The 18,222-nt window shown below is 41.7% G+C and overlaps 1 protein-coding gene across 5 annotated transcripts in view; it reads left to right on the top strand.

Moving 5' to 3' along the window:
• Positions 1-18,222, top strand: part of ALG9 (ALG9 alpha-1,2-mannosyltransferase) — a 92,374-nt gene that overhangs the window by 61,887 nt on the left and 12,265 nt on the right. For all 5 annotated transcript variants that reach the window (XM_089915530.1, XM_022561548.3, XM_022561549.3 and 2 more), the window contains one exon: positions 4,756-4,886. In XM_089915530.1, the coding sequence (XP_089771656.1) occupies positions 4,756-4,886 (131 nt within the window). The remainder of the gene's footprint in view (positions 1-4,755; positions 4,887-18,222) is intronic.

The raw sequence follows: 18,222 nt of genomic DNA, 5'->3' as shown, positions 1-18,222 counted from the left end.
TTGGTTCTTTCCAGTCTGAGCCAGCTGTAAATAATGCCACTTTGAACATTCTTTTTTTTTAAACAAATTTATTTATTTATTTATTTTTGGCTGCATTTGGTCTTCGTTGCTGCACGTGGGCTTTTTCTAGTTGTGGTGAGCAGGGGCTACTCTTCATTGTGGTGTGCAGGCTTCTCATTGCGTTGACTTCTCTTGTTCAGGAGCATGGGCTCTAAGTGTGCAGGCTTCAGTAGCTGTGGCACGCGGGCTCAGCAGTTGTGGCTCGTGGGCTCTAGAGTGTAGGCTTAGTAGTTGTGGCTCACGGGCTTAGCTGCTCCACGGCATGTGGGATCTTCTCAAACCAGGGATCAAACCCATGTCCCCTGCATTGGCAGGCGGATTGTTAACCACTGCGGCACCAGGGAAGTCCCCACTTTGAACATTCTTGAACTTGTCTTTTGGTTCATGAATTCCCGTTGGATATACATTACCTTGAACCATGTGAAATTACCTTTTTTTTTCCCTGTGTCGTGCAGCTTGCAAATTCTTAGTTCCCTGACCAGGGATCGAACCTGTGCCTCCCTGCAGTGGAAGCGCAGAGTCCTAACCACTGGACTGCCAGGGAAGTCCCTGAAAGTGCCATTTTTGTGGATCAGTCACATATTAATGATTCCATATGGTTCATTGTAATACCTAGGAGTAGAATTGTTGGATCATAAGAATTGCATATGTTCAATTTTAGTAGATTCTGCCAAATAGTTTTCTAAAAATCTTGTACCAACTTAATCTCCCTCCAGCAACGTATAAGAATTGTCCCACATTCTGGCCTACATTTGGTATTGTAATTTTTCGTTGTAATTTTGATTTGCATTTCCTTGGTTACTCATGAGGTTGAGTACTGTTTCATTTGTTTTTGGCTGTTTAGATTTCTTCTTATGAAGTACCTATTCAAGTCATTTGCCTATTTTTCTGTTGAATGGTCCATTTTTGTCTTACTGATCGGCAGGTGTTCTTTATATATTCTAGATATGAATACTTGATTGTTAATGTGTCACATGTATCTTCATTCTGTGTCTCATCTCTTTACTCTCTTATCGGTGTCTTTGATGAACGGATATTCCCAATTTTAATGTAGTCAAATTTATTCATCTTTTTTTTATAGTTAATACTTTTTGTGTTTGTCTAAAATGACTTTTGCCATACGTAAGATTTTGACGATAGTCTGCCATATTATCTTCCAAGAGCTTTGTTTTTCACATTTAGTTCTGTAATCCATCTGAAGTTGATTTTTTTTACATTATCAATTTTTTTATTGATGTATAGTTGATTTACAACGTTGTATTAATTTCTGCTATACAGCAAAGTGATTCAGTTATATATAGATATAGATATATACACACATATTCTTTTTTATATTCTTTTCCACTATGGTTTACCATGGGATATTGAATATAGTTCTTTGTGCTATACAGTAGGACCTTGTTGTTTATTCATTGTGTACAGAGGTCCAATTTCATTTTTCCCCCAATGGATATCCAGTTGTCCCAGCACCAGTTAGTGAAGAGAGATACTCTCACCACTGCTCTGAGGTGTCACTTCTGTCATAGATCAGGGTCCAAATGTGCCTGTATCTGTTCCAGGCTCTGTTCTATTCAGTGGTCTGTTATATTTCTGCACTAATACCTCATTGTCTTAATTACTATAACTTTATAGTAAGTAAGTCCCCACCTTGTTCTTTTCTAAGAGTGCCTTGGCTATCCTTGTCCTTTTGCATTTCCATATACATTTTTAGACTCAGCTTGTCAAGTTTCATCAAAAAAGTCTGTTGGCATTTTTATTGAGATTGCATTTAATCTATCAATTTATTTAGAATTTACATCTTTATAATAGTGAGTTTTAAATCTAGAAATAAGGTTTATCTCTCCATGTAATAAGGTCTACTTTATTGTTTATCCAAAAATTTTTTGAGGTAAATTTCATATTTCAACAATATTTTATCATCAAATTTACCATTTTAATCATTTTTAGGTATACACTTCAGTTGCGTTAAGAACAGTTACGCTGTTGTGCAACCATCACCACTCTCTACCTCCAGAACTTTTTCAGTGGCTTTCAGTACATTCATAATGTTATACAACCACCAGCACTATCTAATTTCAGAGCATTTCATCATCCCCCACACCCCCCCAAAAAAACCCCATGTGCGTTAAGTTGTCACTCCTCCAATCCTTAGCAACCACTAATCTGCCTTCATGGATTTGCCTCTACTGGACATTTCATGTTAAGTGGAGTCACACAAAATATGGTCTTTTGTGTCTCATTTCTTTCACTCAGCACAATGTTTTCAAGGCTCATCTTTGTTGTAGTATGTACCCTTTTTAAGACTGAATAATATTCCATTGCATGTATATACCACATTTTGATTATATGAATATACCATATTATAAATTCATCAGTTGATAGACACTAGTCAATAAAATTCTATAATTCTTTATAGAGGACTTGCCCATATTTCGTTAGATTTATTCCAAGACACATGTTTTCAAATCCTTTTAAATGATATTTTTATAATGTAATTTGAAAATACATAATTTTTTAAAATGTAATTTAATATGTTGTTTACCACTGTTATATAGGAACATATGATGTTAATTTTACATTCTATAAATAGTTTAAAGTTTGATAAACTCTCTTAATCCCAAAAATTTATGTTGATTCTTTTGGATTTTATATATATCAATCATTGTGATGAATGAAGGACTTTTGTTTGTTTCTTTTCATTTCTTCTGCCATTTGTTTCTCCCTTGTATCTTACCCTGCTGACCAGAACCTCTAGTACAGTGTTGAATAGAGTAATGATAATAAGCAGCCTTGACTTATTCCTGATTCCAAAGGAAAAGCTTTCAACCCTTCACTGTTAAATATGAGATTTGCTATATTTCTATTCGTATTTCAAATGATTTTTATCTTAGCTGAAACCTGGATTTCTAGGACAAATCCTTTTTGGTTTTAATTTTTAAGAAACATTTAAATGAGCTCCTGAGGGTACTTCCCCTCTGATTCGGTCATTTTTGGCAGTCTTGATGTATGACTTTGGAAGTCACACTGACCTGAGTCCAAATATGGCTCTACTATAAACTCATGTGATTTTGGTTAGGATTATAAATCCTTTTAGGACAAGAACTGCATGCTATTTATTTAATTCTGTATTATTAGCTTTAACTTATTAATGCCTAGTACATTGTAGGGGCTTAATATAGATCTTGAAAAAAATGAAGTTATATAATTTGTCTCTGAGTCTTGGCTTCCTCATTTATAAAATAGGAATTAATAATCCCCTATAGGCCTTTATATAATGATTTAAAAAATAATATGTGTAACATAGTTGCATGTAAAAAATGCAACTTTCCTTTGAGATTTACTTTTCTTTAGCTGACTACATTAGTAATTAAGAGGGTTCTGGGATCCACTTTCTAATATTGAGTGTTGGGGGGTTCTCCACAGTAACAGCAATTCTCAGACACCATCTGGGTGTCTTACAACTCAACACAATTCTTACACTGTCTACTCAGAGATACCATCAGATTCCACAGATTGAGGGCTCAGTCCTACAAGACTGCCCCCTTCTCCTGCCTACTTCAGACGCCAATCTTAAGCCCAGGTTGTTACCTGTTTCTGACTGCCTGGCTACAGATTGGAGCCGTGACCCCCTCCTTGAACTTTAGGTGCTGGTTGTAAGTCCAGGTTGTTCCCTATACTCCTGACTGAATATAAAGCAGAGGTTCCCATGACCCTCTCCTTGTGTTTGATTAATTTGCTAGAGTGGCAAACACAGAGAAATATTTTACTTACTAGATTATTGGTTTATTATAAAAGGATATAATTCAGGAACAGCCAGATGGAAGAGATGAATAGGGCAAGGTATAGGGGAAGAGTGGGGATCTTCATGCCCTTTCCAGGTGCAGCACTCTTCCCGAATCTCCACGTGTTCACCAACCTGGAAGCTTTCTGAACTTGTCCTTTTAGGGTTTTATGGAGGCTTCATTACACAGGCATGATTGATTAAATCATTGGCCAATCTCCAGCCCCTCCCCCCTCCCCCAGTGACTGAAAGGTCCAACCTTCTTTTCACATGGTTAGTTCAACTGGTGACCAGCACCCCCTCCCAGCTTTACAGGATTTTCAAAAGTCACCTCATTAACATAAGTTCCGTTGCGGTTGAAAGGGGCTTGTTATGAATAACAAGACACCCCTTTCACCATTATGGCTTTGAAGGGATTTCAGGAACTGAGGACAAGAGACTGAATATTATAACAAAAGATGCTCCAGTTGCTCTCATGGCTTAGGAAATTACAAGGGTTTGGGGTGCTCTGAACCAGAAACATTGGAAGAAGACCAAAAAAAAATTTTATTATAAATCACAATATCACAGTAATGATTTCCATCTTTGGGTTTTTATTTAATCTCATAGAAACTTGTGTACTGTATTTTTTTGGGACTATCATTGATTTACAATATTGTGCTAGTTTCAGGTGCACAGCAAAGTGAACTTTGGTTGGGTGAGTGCATGTCTCACCCCTGCCCTCAGGAGCCTAAATAACACCCCCACACCCAGCACTCTTAGCTGGGTGAAGAGAGCACTGGTAACATTTTCTGAGGACTTAGATGTTTGTGCTTCTAAAACCCTGTGGGAATTCTTAGGATTACAGTTGATGTTTCTTACTCTGAAAGGACCTTTGCAATTACTGATGAAGAGTTGGCCTTTCTCTGTTGCAGATTGACATCAATAAATGCCATTATTTAGTGGATTTGGACACCGTGAGAGAAACACCCCGGGAGCCAAAATATTCATCCAATAGAGAAGAATGGATCAACTTGGCCTACAGACCATTCCTTGATGCATCTAGGTATGTGGCTTTAGTCCTAAGAAATGTACTAGGATTAGTAAGGGCAAAAATTGGAATCTGGGATTGAATAACTTCCAGTCCTGGGCTAACTCTAGTAGCCATTTAATTTTATTTTTATTTGGGCCCAAACATCTTCTGTTCTTGTCCAGTTCCCTGAGAAATCTAAAAGAGTGCTCTTCTTTTCTAGGCATCAGAGTGCAAAGTATATTCTGGTATCTTTCAAATAACAGAATCTAAACAGATAGATCCACTGAAGAAAACACAAATAAGTGTTTGATTATTTTTGGCAATCAACTTCAACTTTCTTAACCAAGAGTTTTCTAATACTGTTAGGAAGATTGACTATGTTCTTTAAGGAGCTAGAAGTTCATATCCGCATTATTTTTGGGCTCAAGGCTCAGTCAGAGATGGGGCCAGGCCTTACTAGATCTTAAGTAGTAGTGGCACCAAATAGACCAGTGCTTGGCTGGCTCTTCAGAAAAGCCTCAGAATTCATGATAAGAGTCAGGATATCCAGGTGAAGGAGTGGGGGAGAGTTAGAAAGGTGTAGGTTGTCTGTGGGCAGAGGTCCAGGTAGACAGACAGTTGAAGTTAAGGAGGTCCAGGGAGGCCTGGTGGGCAGAGCCCAGGATCCAAGAAATCAGGCAGAAACAAAAAGGTAGAGGACCAGGTCTTGAGAGGCAGGTTTGGGACTCAGAAACAGGGAAGAAAATATTTTCAGGAAGAGGGAGTGATTAGAACCTACTGATCAAGTCCGTTTGATTAATATAACAATTGTTCATTGGATTTGGCAGCTGATAAAAGCAATTTTAGTGGAATGGTGGGGGCATAGGGACTTGAGAGATTAGAGGGGTCAAAGCAAAACTAGCAGGGAGGAAGGAGGCAAGATGGCAGAGTAGAAGGACATGAGCTTACGCCTTCTTATGGAAACACCAAAAATCACAACTAACTGCTGAACAACCACTGACAAAAAAACACTGGAACCTACCAAAAAGGATAGCCTACATCCAAAGACACAGAAGAAGCCACAGCGAGATGGTAGGAGGGGTGCAATCGCAATAAAATCAAATCCCATACATGCCGAGTGGGCAACCCACAACCTGGAAAATAATTACACCACAGAAGTTCTCCCACAGGAGTGAAAGTTCTGAGCCCCCCATTGGGCTCCCCAGTCTCGGGGTCTGGCAACAGGAGGAGGAGCCCCCAGGTCTGACTTTGAAGGCCACTGGTGTTTGACCACAGGAATTCCACAGGACTGGTGGAAACAAACTTCACTCTTGGAGGGCACACTCTGGGTGTCATGCACACCAGGACCCTGGGAAAAAAGTGGTGACCTCATAAGAGACTGGGCCGGGTTTACCTGTTGGGGTTGGAGGGTCACCTGCAGAGGCAGGGGGCGGCTGTGGCTCACTGTGGGGACAGCGACAGTGGCGGCAGTGGCTCTGACAAGTGCTCATTGGCATGGGCCTTCTAGGAGGCTGCCATTTTCTCACCAAGACCTGACCCCACCCAACAGCCTGTAGGCTCCTGAGTGCTAGGATGCCTCAGGCCAACCAACCAACAGGGTGGGAACATAGCTTCACCCATTAGCAGACAGGCTGCTTAAAGTTTTTTTTTTTTAAAGATTTTTTTTTTTTTTGATGTGGACCATTTTTAAAGTCTTTATTGAATTTGTTACAATATTGATTCTGCTTTATGTTTTTTGGTTTTTTGGCCCCGAGGCATGTGGGATCTTAGCTCCCTGGCCAGGGATTGAACCTGCACCCCCTTCATTGGAAAGTGAAGTCTTAACCACTGGAGCGCCAGAGAAGTCCCTTAAAGTCTTCCTGAATAAACAGCTGCCCGATAATAAACACACCTCCCAGACATGGCCCTGCCCACCAGACGGACAAGACCCAGCACTATGCACCCAGTCCCTCCCACCAGGAAGACTGCACAAGCCTCTTAGACAGCCTCATCCACCAGGGGGCAGCCAGCAGAAGCAAGAAGAAATACAGTGCTGCAGCCTGCAGAACAGAAACCACAATCACAGAAAGTTAGACAAAATAAGATGGCAGAGGAATATGTCCCAGATGAAGGAACAAGATAAAACCCTAGAAGAACAACTAAGTAAAGTGGAGATAGGCAATCTACCTGAAAAAGGATTCAGAGTAATGATAGTAAAGATGATCCAAGATCTTGGAAAAATAATGGAGGCACAGATTGAGAAGATACAAGAAATGTTTCACAAAGACCTAGAAGAACTAAAGAACAAACAAACAGAGATGAACAATACAATAATTGAAATGAAAAATACACTAGAAGGAATCAGTGGCAGAGTAGCTGAGGCAGAAGAACGGTTAAGTGACCTGGAAGACAGAATGGTGGAAATCACTGCCATGGAACAGAATAAAGAAAAAGGACTGAAAAGAAATGAAGACAGCCTAAGAGACCTCTGGGACAACATTAAATGCACCAGCATTCGCATTATAGGGGTCCCAGAAGGAGAAGAGAAAAAGAAAGGGTCTGAGAAAATATTTAAAGAGATAATAGCTGAAAACTTTCTTAACATGGGAAAGGAAACAATCATCGAAGTCCAGGAAGTGCGGAGAGTCCCAGGCAGGATAAACACAAGGAGGAACACGCTGAGACACATATTAATCAAACTGACAAAAATTAAAGACAAAGAAAAAATATTAAAAGCAACAAGGGAAAAGCAACAAATAACGCACAAGGGAACTCCCATAAGGTTATCAGCTGATTTCTCAGCAGAAACTCTGCAGGCCAGAAGGGAGTGGCACGGTATGTTTAAAGTGATGAAAGGGAAGAACCTACAATCAAGAATACTCTTCCCAGCAAGGCTCTCATTCAGATTCAGTGGAGAAATCAAAAGGTTTATAGACAAGCAAAAGCTAAGAGAATTCAGCACCACCAGACCAGCTTTACAACAAATGCTAGAGGAACTTCTCTAGGCGGAAAACAAAGGCCACAACTAGAGACAAGAAAATTACAAATGGAAAAGCTTACCGGTAAAGGCAGACATACAGTAAAGTTAAGAAATCATCTGCACACAAATATATGAAAGCCAGCAGTTGTGAGGAGAGCACAAATGCAAGATACTGGAAATGCGTTTGATATTAAAAGACCAGCAACTTAAAACATTACACTGCTATACCAAAACCTCATGGTAACCACACACCAAAAATGTACAATGGATACACACGCAAAACAGAAAAAGGGATCTAAACACAACAGTAAAGTTAGTCATAAAATCAGAAGAGAAGAGAACAAAAGAGGAAGGGAAGAAACAAAGACCTACAAAACAAATCCAAAACAGTTAACAAAATGGCAATAAGAACATACATGTCAATAATTACCTTACACGTGAATGGATTAAATGCTCCAACCAAAAGACACAGACTGGCTGAATGGATACAAAAACAAGACCTGTATGTATGCTGTCTACAGGAGACCCACTTCAAATCAAGGGACACATACCAAAAGTGAGAGGATGGAAAAATGTATTCCATGCAAATGGAAATCAAAGGAAAGCTGGAGTAACAATATTCATATCAGACAAGGAACACTACATAATGATCAAGGGATCAGTCCAAAAAGAAGATATAACAATTGTAACTATATATGCTCCCAGTGTAGGAGCACTCAATATATAAGGCAAATGCTAACAACATTAAAGGGAGAAATCAACAGTAACACAATAATAGTGGGGGACTTTTTTTTTTTTTTTTTTTTTTTTTTTTGCGATACGCGGGCCTCTCACTGTTGTGGCCTCTCCCGTTGCGGAGCACAGGCTCTGGACGCGCAGGCTCAGCGGCCATGGCTCACGGGCCCAGCCGCTCCGAGGCATGTGGGATCTTCCAGGACCGGGGCACGAACCCGCGTCCCCTGCATCGGCAGGCGGACTCTCAACCACTGCGCCACCAGGGAAGCCCAATAGTGGGGGACTTTAACACCCTACTTTCATCAATGGACCAGATGGATTTAATTGATATTTATAGAGCATCCATCCAAAAGCAGCAGAATACACATTCTTTTCAAGTGCACATGGAACACTCTCCAGGATTGATCACATGCTGGGCCACAAAGTGAGACTTGGTAAATTTAAGAAAATTAAAATCATATCAAGCATCTTTTCTGACCAAACGCTATGAGATTAGAAGTCAATGACAAGGCAAAAACTAAAAAAACACGAACACTTGGAAGCTTAACAATATACAGCCAATCCAGCAGCCAGTGGATCACTGAAGAAATCAAAGAGGAAATCAGAAAATATCTAGATAAGGCTTCCCTGGTGGTGCAGTGGTTGAGAGTCCGCCTGCCGATGCAGGGGACACGGGTTCGTGCCCCGGTCCGGGAAGATCCCGCATGCCGTGGAGCGGCTGTGCCTGTGAGCCATGGCCGCTGAGCCTGTGCGTCCGGAACCTGTGCTCCACGATGGGAGAGGCCACAACAGTGAGAGGCCCGCATACCGCAAAAAAAAAAAAAAAAAAAAAGAAAAGAAAAACCTAGATACCAAATGAAAATGAAAGCACGACGATAGAAAAACCTATGGCATGTAGCAAAAGCAGTTCTAAGAGGGAAGTTTATAGCAATACAGTTTTACCTCAGGAAACAAGAAAAATCTCAAACAACGAAACCTTACAACCTAAAGCAACTAGAGAAAGAAGAACAAACAAAGCCCAAAGTTAGTAGAAGGAAAGAAATCATAAAGGTAAGAGTAGAAATAAATGAAATAGACACAAAGAAAACAATAGAAAAGGTCAGTGTTTGATCATGGCCTTAAGTGGGTAGGGAGGGAGCGGGGAGGGCACTGAGGGAGTGGAAGACCATGACAGGTGGTAGGATCATGGCCTGATATTCAAAAAATTGTCAGAATCAGGGCAGTAGTAGGAGAGAGCTTGAAATTCTCTTTCAAGCAGGAGTGAAGGTATGAAGTTCTCTGCATCACACATATTCTTTGGTGCCTGACTTGTTTGATATAGTATTTGGGGGGCAGGTCGCTATTGTGCCTTCATTTTTGAGTTAAGAAAACTATGATGACGTGAGATCTGGGCCTGAAAATATCTCCAGCCCTGGAGGCTCAGTAGATCCCAAACAACCTTCCTGTTAACAAAGGGAAACTTAGTGGTTCACAAATACTGACCAGCAGTACCTTGGTCACAGAATAAACTCTGTTTATAGCAAATGGGGCAAGGGAGTATTTTTGAGGCAAATTTGTTTTCCTTTTGGTTTTGAAGGATTGAAGTGAGGTTCCTCATCTTCCCATTTCCCCTTTTGGTAGCACACAGGCACCACAGCTGGTAGACATGAACTGAGAGCCCATTCAAGGCAAAGAAGCCTGCTGCTTGTATGCTTCTCACTGGAGAACTGGAAATCTTTTGAGGGAAGAGCAGAAGGTGTTGGTCACCTTCCCATCTGCCTTGTGGTGAGCAGAGGGTGACCAGAGATGACCACACAGTCACACAGTGATGTGCTTGAGCATCACTCCTCTAGGGCCCTCTGTGTTCAGCCGTCTCCTCAGCCAGAGGGAGCAGTGGACACAGTGGGAGACCATGAAATATGAGGGCCTTTCCCAGGGGTGCTACTCACTGCTCCTCACTGAACATCCTGCTTCCCTAACAAGCTAGATTTTAAGGGCAGAAATAGAGCATGACTGGCTCAGTTTGATAAACGTTTGTTGAACGTCTTCTACATGTAAGACTATGTAGACTGTGTGCAGGCGAGATGGCTGCCCTGGGAGTTTATAGTTTACTTGGGGAGGTACACCGTAGTTCAGAGAGGTGCTGGTGGGGCATCAGAGGGAGGGGTTAGTTCCAGGAGGCTATGGTGAGAGGGACTAAGGAAGACTCCAAGAGGAGGTGACATCTGAAGGTCACACTGGTGCTAAGTATGGGAGGTGGATGAAGGGAGGCAACGTTGGAGGCATACAGACAAGTTGGGAGGCTATTCTGCTTGACTAGATGAGGGGTGACGAGAGAGTGAACTCAGCTGCAAAGGATGGATGGACTCAGGAGGCACATTTTTGCAGAGAAAGATCAGGCCAAAGTTTAGATCCCAGAAGCCTGCAACTTTCCCCAGTGAACTGTATCAAGCTTTTAAAGTTTTTCCTTTGCTCTGTTAGCAGTGAAGTACTAATCATTTTATTGTTTGCTTTCTGTGGCTGGGTTGGTCCCTAACCAGAAGCTTTCACAAGTTGAGCAGCACTTGCTAGAGGGATGAGACCCTAAGCTTATCTCCTTGTACGTCCTGTTCTCTTGTACGTCCTGTTCTCCTGTGGGTCCCTGGTGCAGCTTCATTTCCCATTTGCCCACTGAGCACACCTCTATTGTAGGTGGAGGGAAGGAGAAGGCTATTGGGGAATGCCTTCACAGATTTTCAGTTTCCCATAAATTGTACTAATTTCCCCTAAACTGGAATTCTTTTCATGACCAAATGCTGAGAAAAGAAAGAAATCAGTTGGTTTAAGAACTGCAAAGGTACAGTTACTTGAAGGTATGCAAAGTATAGTGAAAAGAGCATGGGGTCAGAAGACATGTGCATTTAATCCTGGTTACTTGCTGGTTGCTCTTCTCTATTCCCAAATTTCCATATCAGTAAAACAGAGATAATATTTTACATACTTTATGGGAAAACAGAGATAATAATATTTTACATACTTTATGGGAATGTTGTAAGGATTAAATGAGAGCTGAAATATGAAAGTGTTTTTAAATTCTAAAGTATTATATAAATGTCAGGCCTTCCAGTTAATTAGCAGGCTGCCTGAAGTTCCAAAGTTATGCTGATTTTCTTTACATTTCTCTTCCTCAGCATTTCCTAGTATATACTGACCTAACTGCAAGAACAGCAGGATCCTACAGCCCCATCTGCCACAGCAATTTGTAACTGTCAGCACTGTGACATCTCCTGTTGCTGACTTGGGGCCAGTCAAGCTGGACTGTACTGTCAGAGGCTGTGGGCCTCAGGGATACCACTCTGAGGTGGTGCATATGAAAGGCTCTTGGGAGATTGACCCTGGAATGCCTTTGAGCCTATTGAATGGGGCTGTTAATGTTTCCTCTGTCTTCTTGAAACAATGGTTTTTGTACTTTAGCTATTTATATAACAAGGAGAGAGAATGGTACTATCCACATGTAATAGTCACTCATGTCTTAGACCCTAGATCAGGTGGGGCTGCAGGCCTACCTATTTATTATTTAGCTCTTCCTGAGGAAAGGAGGTTTTCATAAGCCTGTGACGTACCACCACATGATCTTTTTAGAAATGTAAGCAGGTTAGTTTCTCAAATGTTGAAGCCCCTAAAATTTTTTCCAGGTTTTTTTTTTTCATTTTATTGTGTTAATTAAATTAAATTAATTTTTATTGGGGTATGGTTGATTTACAGTGTTGTGTTATTTTCTGCTGTACAGCAAAGTGAATCAGTTATATCCACTCTTTTTTAGATTCTATTCCCATACAGGTCATTACAGAGAGCATTGAGTAGAGTTACCTGTGCTGTACAGTAGGTTCTTTTTTTTTTTTAAACATCTTTATTGGAGTATAATTGCTTTACAATGTTGTGTCAGTTTCTACTGTATAACAAAGTGAATCAGCTATACGTATACATATTTCCCCATATCTCCTCCCTCTTGAGCCTCCCTCCCACCTTGCCTATCCCACCCCTCTAAGGTGGTCACAAAGCACCGAGCTGATCTCCCTGTGCTATGCAGCTGCTTCCCACTAGCACCCTGAGGAAACCATAATCCAAAAACAGATATATACCACACTGTTCATTGCAGCATTATTTACAGTAGCCAGGACATGGGAGCAACCCTAAGTGTCCGTCGACAGATGAATGGATAAAGAAGATGTGGCACATATATACAATGGAATATTACTCAGCCATAAAAAGAAACGAAATTCACTTATTTGTAGTTAGGTGCATGGACCTCGAGTCTGTCATACAGAGTGAAGTAAGTCAGAAAGAGAAAAACAAATACCATATGCTAACACATATATATGGAATCAAAAAAAATGGCTCTGATGAACCTAGGGCCCAGACAGGAATAAAGACGCAGACATAGAGAATGGACTTGAGGACACGGGGCAGGGTAAGGGTAAGCTGGGGCGAAGTGAGAGTAGCATTGACATATATACAGTACCAAATGTAAAGTAAGTCCTTATTAGTTATCTATTTTATATATAGTAGTGTATATATGTCAATCCTAAATCTCCCAATCCATCTCTCCACTACCCCCTTTCTCCCTTGGTAACCATAAGTTTGTTTTCTACATCTGTGTAAGTCCCTAAAATTTAAATCTGCTGTCTTTAGGGTTCACTTTGAGTTCATTTTTTCTTTCTTCCTTTATCCATCTATCTGTCTGTGTATCTAAATGACATCCATCTAATCAGCAGATATTTTTTGAACACTGTTAGGAACTGTGATGGAGCTTAAGTATATGGTGGTGAACAGAACACACAAATTCCCTGTCCTCTTGGACCCTACAGTATAATGGGGAGGCTGGCATTAAACAAATAACCATACAGATCAATCTGGAATTACAACCCATGTTAAGTACTTTAAGAGAAGAGTACAGGGTGCTGGGAGAGAAGGAGTCAGCAGCAGGACGTCCCTGGAGTCTTCTCTTATGTCCTGAAGCCAGCTGGTTAAGCAGGTTTGGAAATCAGAAAATATTTATTGAATAGCTATTATGTCCTTGTCACAGAGTTAGATTATTTAAGGGGTATAAGAGAAGCAATTAGACACAGATTTTTATCCTTGAATAATTTACAGCTTTTGTAGTTACATATACAAAAACACCTTGAAAGACCATAGATGGTGCCAGATTGTGTGCTAGAACTGTGGAGGTTAAGAGTGTACTAACCTCCTGTAGCCTGTGAAGGTTTCCTGAAGGAGGTGGTGCTTGAGCTGAGGCTTAAAGGAAAAAGAGGATTTGTACCAGTGATAAAGAGGGTAGAATCACGTCTGTAACTCAAGGAGAAGAAAGCATGAGCACAGGTATAAAAATAAAAAGAAGCCTGTTGGATGAGGGGCCTGAGGGTCCATAAAGAAAAGTTTAGGGAATTCCCTGGCGGTCCAGTGGTTAGGACTCGGCGCTTTCACTGCCATGGCCCAGGTTCGATCCCAGTTGGGGAACTAAGATCCCACAAGCTACGAGGCACGGCCCAAAAAAAAAAAGCAAAAAAGAAAAGTTTAATTTACCTCTTTGATTTAAATTTGCTTTTAGTTAAAGTGATCCGCAATATATCATCCAAATCAGAACACTTTTAAAAGTGAAAGGGGCCCTGCCCTGGGCGAATTGAGATAGGTGGTCATCCTGTTGTAATGTGGCCAGGATACAAGAGCTTATTCCAAAAAGCAGGATGGGAGAATGGAGCACATAGATGTAGTTCCTTTGCCCCACAGTCCATATTTACCATGTGGATTTGCCCATAGCTTACTTATTTGATAATCTGTGGACCTTTCTTGGTGCTGTAGCGTGGATTGGGTCTTAGCTCTCTGAAAGGGAAGCGATGAGTCTAGTTTGAAGACAGTACCAGCACATAAAAAAATTGTACTCTGGGGCTTCCCTGGTGGCGCAGTGGTTGAGAGTCCGGCTGCCGATGCAGGGGACACGGGTTCGTGCCCCGGTCCGGGAAGATCCCACATGCTGCCGAGCAGCTGGGCCCGTGAGCCATGGCCACTGAGCCTGCGCATCCGGAGCCTGTGCTCCGCAACGGGAGAGGCCACGACAGTGAGAGGCCCACGTACCGCAAAAAAAAAAAAAAAAAAAAAAAAATTATACTCTGAGTGTATGCCAATGGAGACTCAGCCCCAGGGGGAAGCAACCTAAACTTATTAGGACAATATTGTGACTGGTGCAAATTTAGGAATTCTGTATACCTATGAATATGTGAAGAGGCGTGTTTTCTGTTGAACTTGTTGGAAGATAAGCAAGGCCCTTACTGTTGGCCTATTGGAGAAGGACTCACAAATAGGGCTGAATGTTGTTAGCCCGTCTGGGAGAATAGCAGCCCAGATGCCCATCCATTCTTTTCCTGTTAGGCTTCTTCTCTGCTTTATCAAAGGACTGGAGACCCCAGATCCCATTAGTTTGAGAGAAGATCCGGGCATAAGATCTTGATAACCATCTTCTTGTCTCCCCTTGCACATAGCTGGTACCAGAGCTGCAGCTTCCTCTCCCTGAGTTTGCTATGTCTGTGTCTGGCTAATATTAGAAAGGTTTATCAAACTTCCAAGATATGGGGGCTAAACTAGGTGAAATACCACTTTTTAAACAAGACACATTCGTTACTCTGTGGACATCTCATACAACAAAGTTTCTAAAATGAGAGGATTTTTTTTTCTTTCTTTGAAACATGGTATAATGGCTACTTGTGTAAAAAAGCTGGACAAGTGGGTGGATGTAATGCTTACTTTGAGATTCCCCAGAGAGGAGTGAAGGGAGACTGTTGGAATAACTTGCCAGCTCAACGGTGGGTTCCTTTCTAAGTGTGGTGAGAATATTTGGCTGAGGGAGTCTGGTGGGAAATGCCTCTCCAGGATGTTGGAGTTGGCCTCCTGAGCAACAGAGCCTGTTTGTAGCTTTAGAAACAAATTGGGAGGCCCTGCCAGTGCTTCGCACAGCCACTTGCCACCCACTCTTTCCTCCTTCATTATAGGTCCCTTTTGTTTTGCTTGCTTTGCTTTCGCCTTTGGTTTTTGGATTGTGATATTTTCTTCTTCCCCATTTTGGAGCATGTTAGCCTCATCCAGCTGGATTTTAGGCTTTGCCTGACTAAGGATGTGAGATAATTTGGGGAGACTTAAATAGGACAGGATTTCAAAGCCCTGCCAAATTTATGGTTACAGGTAGATGCAAGCAGAGAGTTAGAACTTCACACCTTCAGCTAGTATGGTAGGAGAGGGCCTTTTCTAGTCAGAGGATTTCCATAGAGCCAGGTGGGGATTGTGGTGATAGCATCTGCAGCTTGTGTCCCTTCACTGCCCAGCACAGGATTCTCATGTAGGTTCTTCTTACTGAGACTATTACTCTCCTTTTAACATCCAAGAAGTGAATCCAGCAGCTGTGAGGCCTAAAGAGTACGTGGCACCTGTATCCATTTTGGTTCTGTGTCGTAGTCTAGTTCATGGCAGCCATTGTGTCCCCAGCCCTAACCCCAGCATAAGCAGAACAGTTTATTTCTGGAAGATAAGAAGACCACTGGAAAACCACTGTAAAGTGAAGATTAATTGGGAACTCTTGTTCCAGTTATTGCTGTGTAACAAGTCATCCCAAACTTAATGGTATAAAAGGACAACAGTTATTTATTATTGTTTTCTCTCATGGGTCTGTGGACTGACTGGGCTCAGCTAGGCAGTTCTTCAGCTACTCCGGATTCTTATACATTGGCCATCAGATGGTGGTGGGGACTGGAGGCATCTCAGAGGCTTTCCCACATGTCTAGCCGTTGATGCTGGCTATTGGTTAGCTCTCAGCTGGGGCTGTTGGCGAAAACACCTACAAGTGGCTTCTCCATGTGGCCTGTGCTTCCTCTCAGGATGGTGGCTGGCTCTCAGGAGCTAGGATCTCAAGAGCTGTATAGTTTTTTATGACCTAGCCTTGGAATTCACACAGTATCACTCCCACATCATTCTGTTCATTGAAAGCAAGGCATTCCAATAGCCCATGTTCAAGGGGGAAAGGAATTAGACTTCCCGTATTGATGGGGAGGGTGTAAGAATTTATGGACGTGCTTTAAAAACATCACAGCTCTTGATGCTGTTCTTTATCCGAATTAGATAATTTTTGAAAAAGAGTTTGTTTTGAAGGAGATTTCTTGCAGAAGAGACCTATGGCGCCCAAAATAGTCCAGCAGGCTGTTTCCATCTGCAGCTTCTTGCTACCCAGGTAGAAAGGGAGGCTACACTCCCTGGCGGAATTTGGCTTTAGGCCAACAGTTTGACATGCTTCCGATGGCATTCAGATCCTTTGGGTGGAATTAGTTCTCCCTCCCAAGCAGCGATTGAAGTGCTCTTGTCTTTTCCCTGCGCGTCAACCACAGTGGTGCCCTCAGCCCCTTCATCTCTGCCAAGAGTACTGAGAAACTGGAAGGAAGAAGCGATCGGAGTTTCTGTACTTTTGTAATTCTTTATCACCTTATTATTCTCTTATACTTTCTGTTTCTTTACCAGTTCGGGGGCTGTCCTTTTTTTCTTCTCCCCAGATGCTCTCCTGAGACCCTTTGTCTGGCAGGACTACTACCTCAGGCTAGATTTGGCTTCAGAACACACTGGTGTTTTGCTCATTTTATTCTTCAACTTAATCATTATCATTTTGTTGTTCTGAAGCTCAGAGAGTCTGCTTTCCATTGTTGTCAAGTTAGTTCTCCAGAAAGACACTGTCTGTTCTCCAAGTCCATGCTATAGAGCCTCTCAGGCTTGAAGAGTATATACATACAGTGTCTTAGAGCTGCCACCACGTTTAGCTAGCTTAGACCAAGCAGCTGGCATCATGAGAGGTGTTTGTTCTAGATTTCTCGTGAGTTAGAACAACATCTCTTGTTGAATCTCACAACTCCTAGCACATATTAGGGTCTCAGAAAATGTTTATCAATTATTTGATGTATTTCATGCTCTTAAAACTGGATTTATGTCAAAGCAAGAAGGAAAAAAAAGGTGAAATAAGAATTTCTTCAGAAGTTTCTCATGCTCTTATTTGATAAAATAAAGATTGTGGAGTAGCTGATTGGCTTCTATTTCCTGTCTCCTGGATTGCTCCTTCTTTGGACCCAGGTACCACCTCTTAAGGAAATCCAAAGGCTGTGTGGAGAGAGGAGCCCACATAAAGGAGGACTGAAGGCCTGTAGATCTAGCTGAACTTGCAGCCCATGGCTGGCCATGAACATTCCGGCCAAAGCCCAGTGAAACAGAAAACCTGTCAGTCAGCCACAGATTTGGGAGAAATAATAAATTGTTTTTTTAAGCTAAAAAAGAAGAGAAAAGATTGTTGAGTTATTTTAAAGTATACTCATTATCTCCTCTCTCTAAAACTTGCCGGAATCATCTACCTGTTGTGACCTCCAGTGCTACTTACTGTCTGTCACAGAGAAGTAGCTCAAATGAGGGTCCAAAGAGTAGGGACAGAAACCTTCTTGAACACTGTTTAGTGTCTTCTCCACAGGAATGGTGGATGGAGCATGTAATACCTTCACATCTAAGTAGCTATCAGATGGAAAAAGGCTGGTCAAGAGCATTTCTCCATCAACCTTGGTGGGACTGAAGGTCAGACAATGACCGCTTGCTTAATACCAATTCTTTCTCAATTCTCCCATTCTGAATATTGGTGAAAGGTGA

The sequence above is a fragment of the Delphinapterus leucas genome, chromosome 7 (assembly GCF_059928025.1).
Source record: "Delphinapterus leucas isolate spDelLeu-1000000601 "Yukka" chromosome 7, BTC_Dleu_Yukka2, whole genome shotgun sequence".
In the NCBI taxonomy this organism is placed as follows: domain Eukaryota; kingdom Metazoa; phylum Chordata; class Mammalia; order Artiodactyla; family Monodontidae; genus Delphinapterus; species Delphinapterus leucas.
The sequence above is the reverse complement of the archived record's forward strand: the minus strand, read 5'-3'. Positions and strand labels throughout refer to the sequence as shown.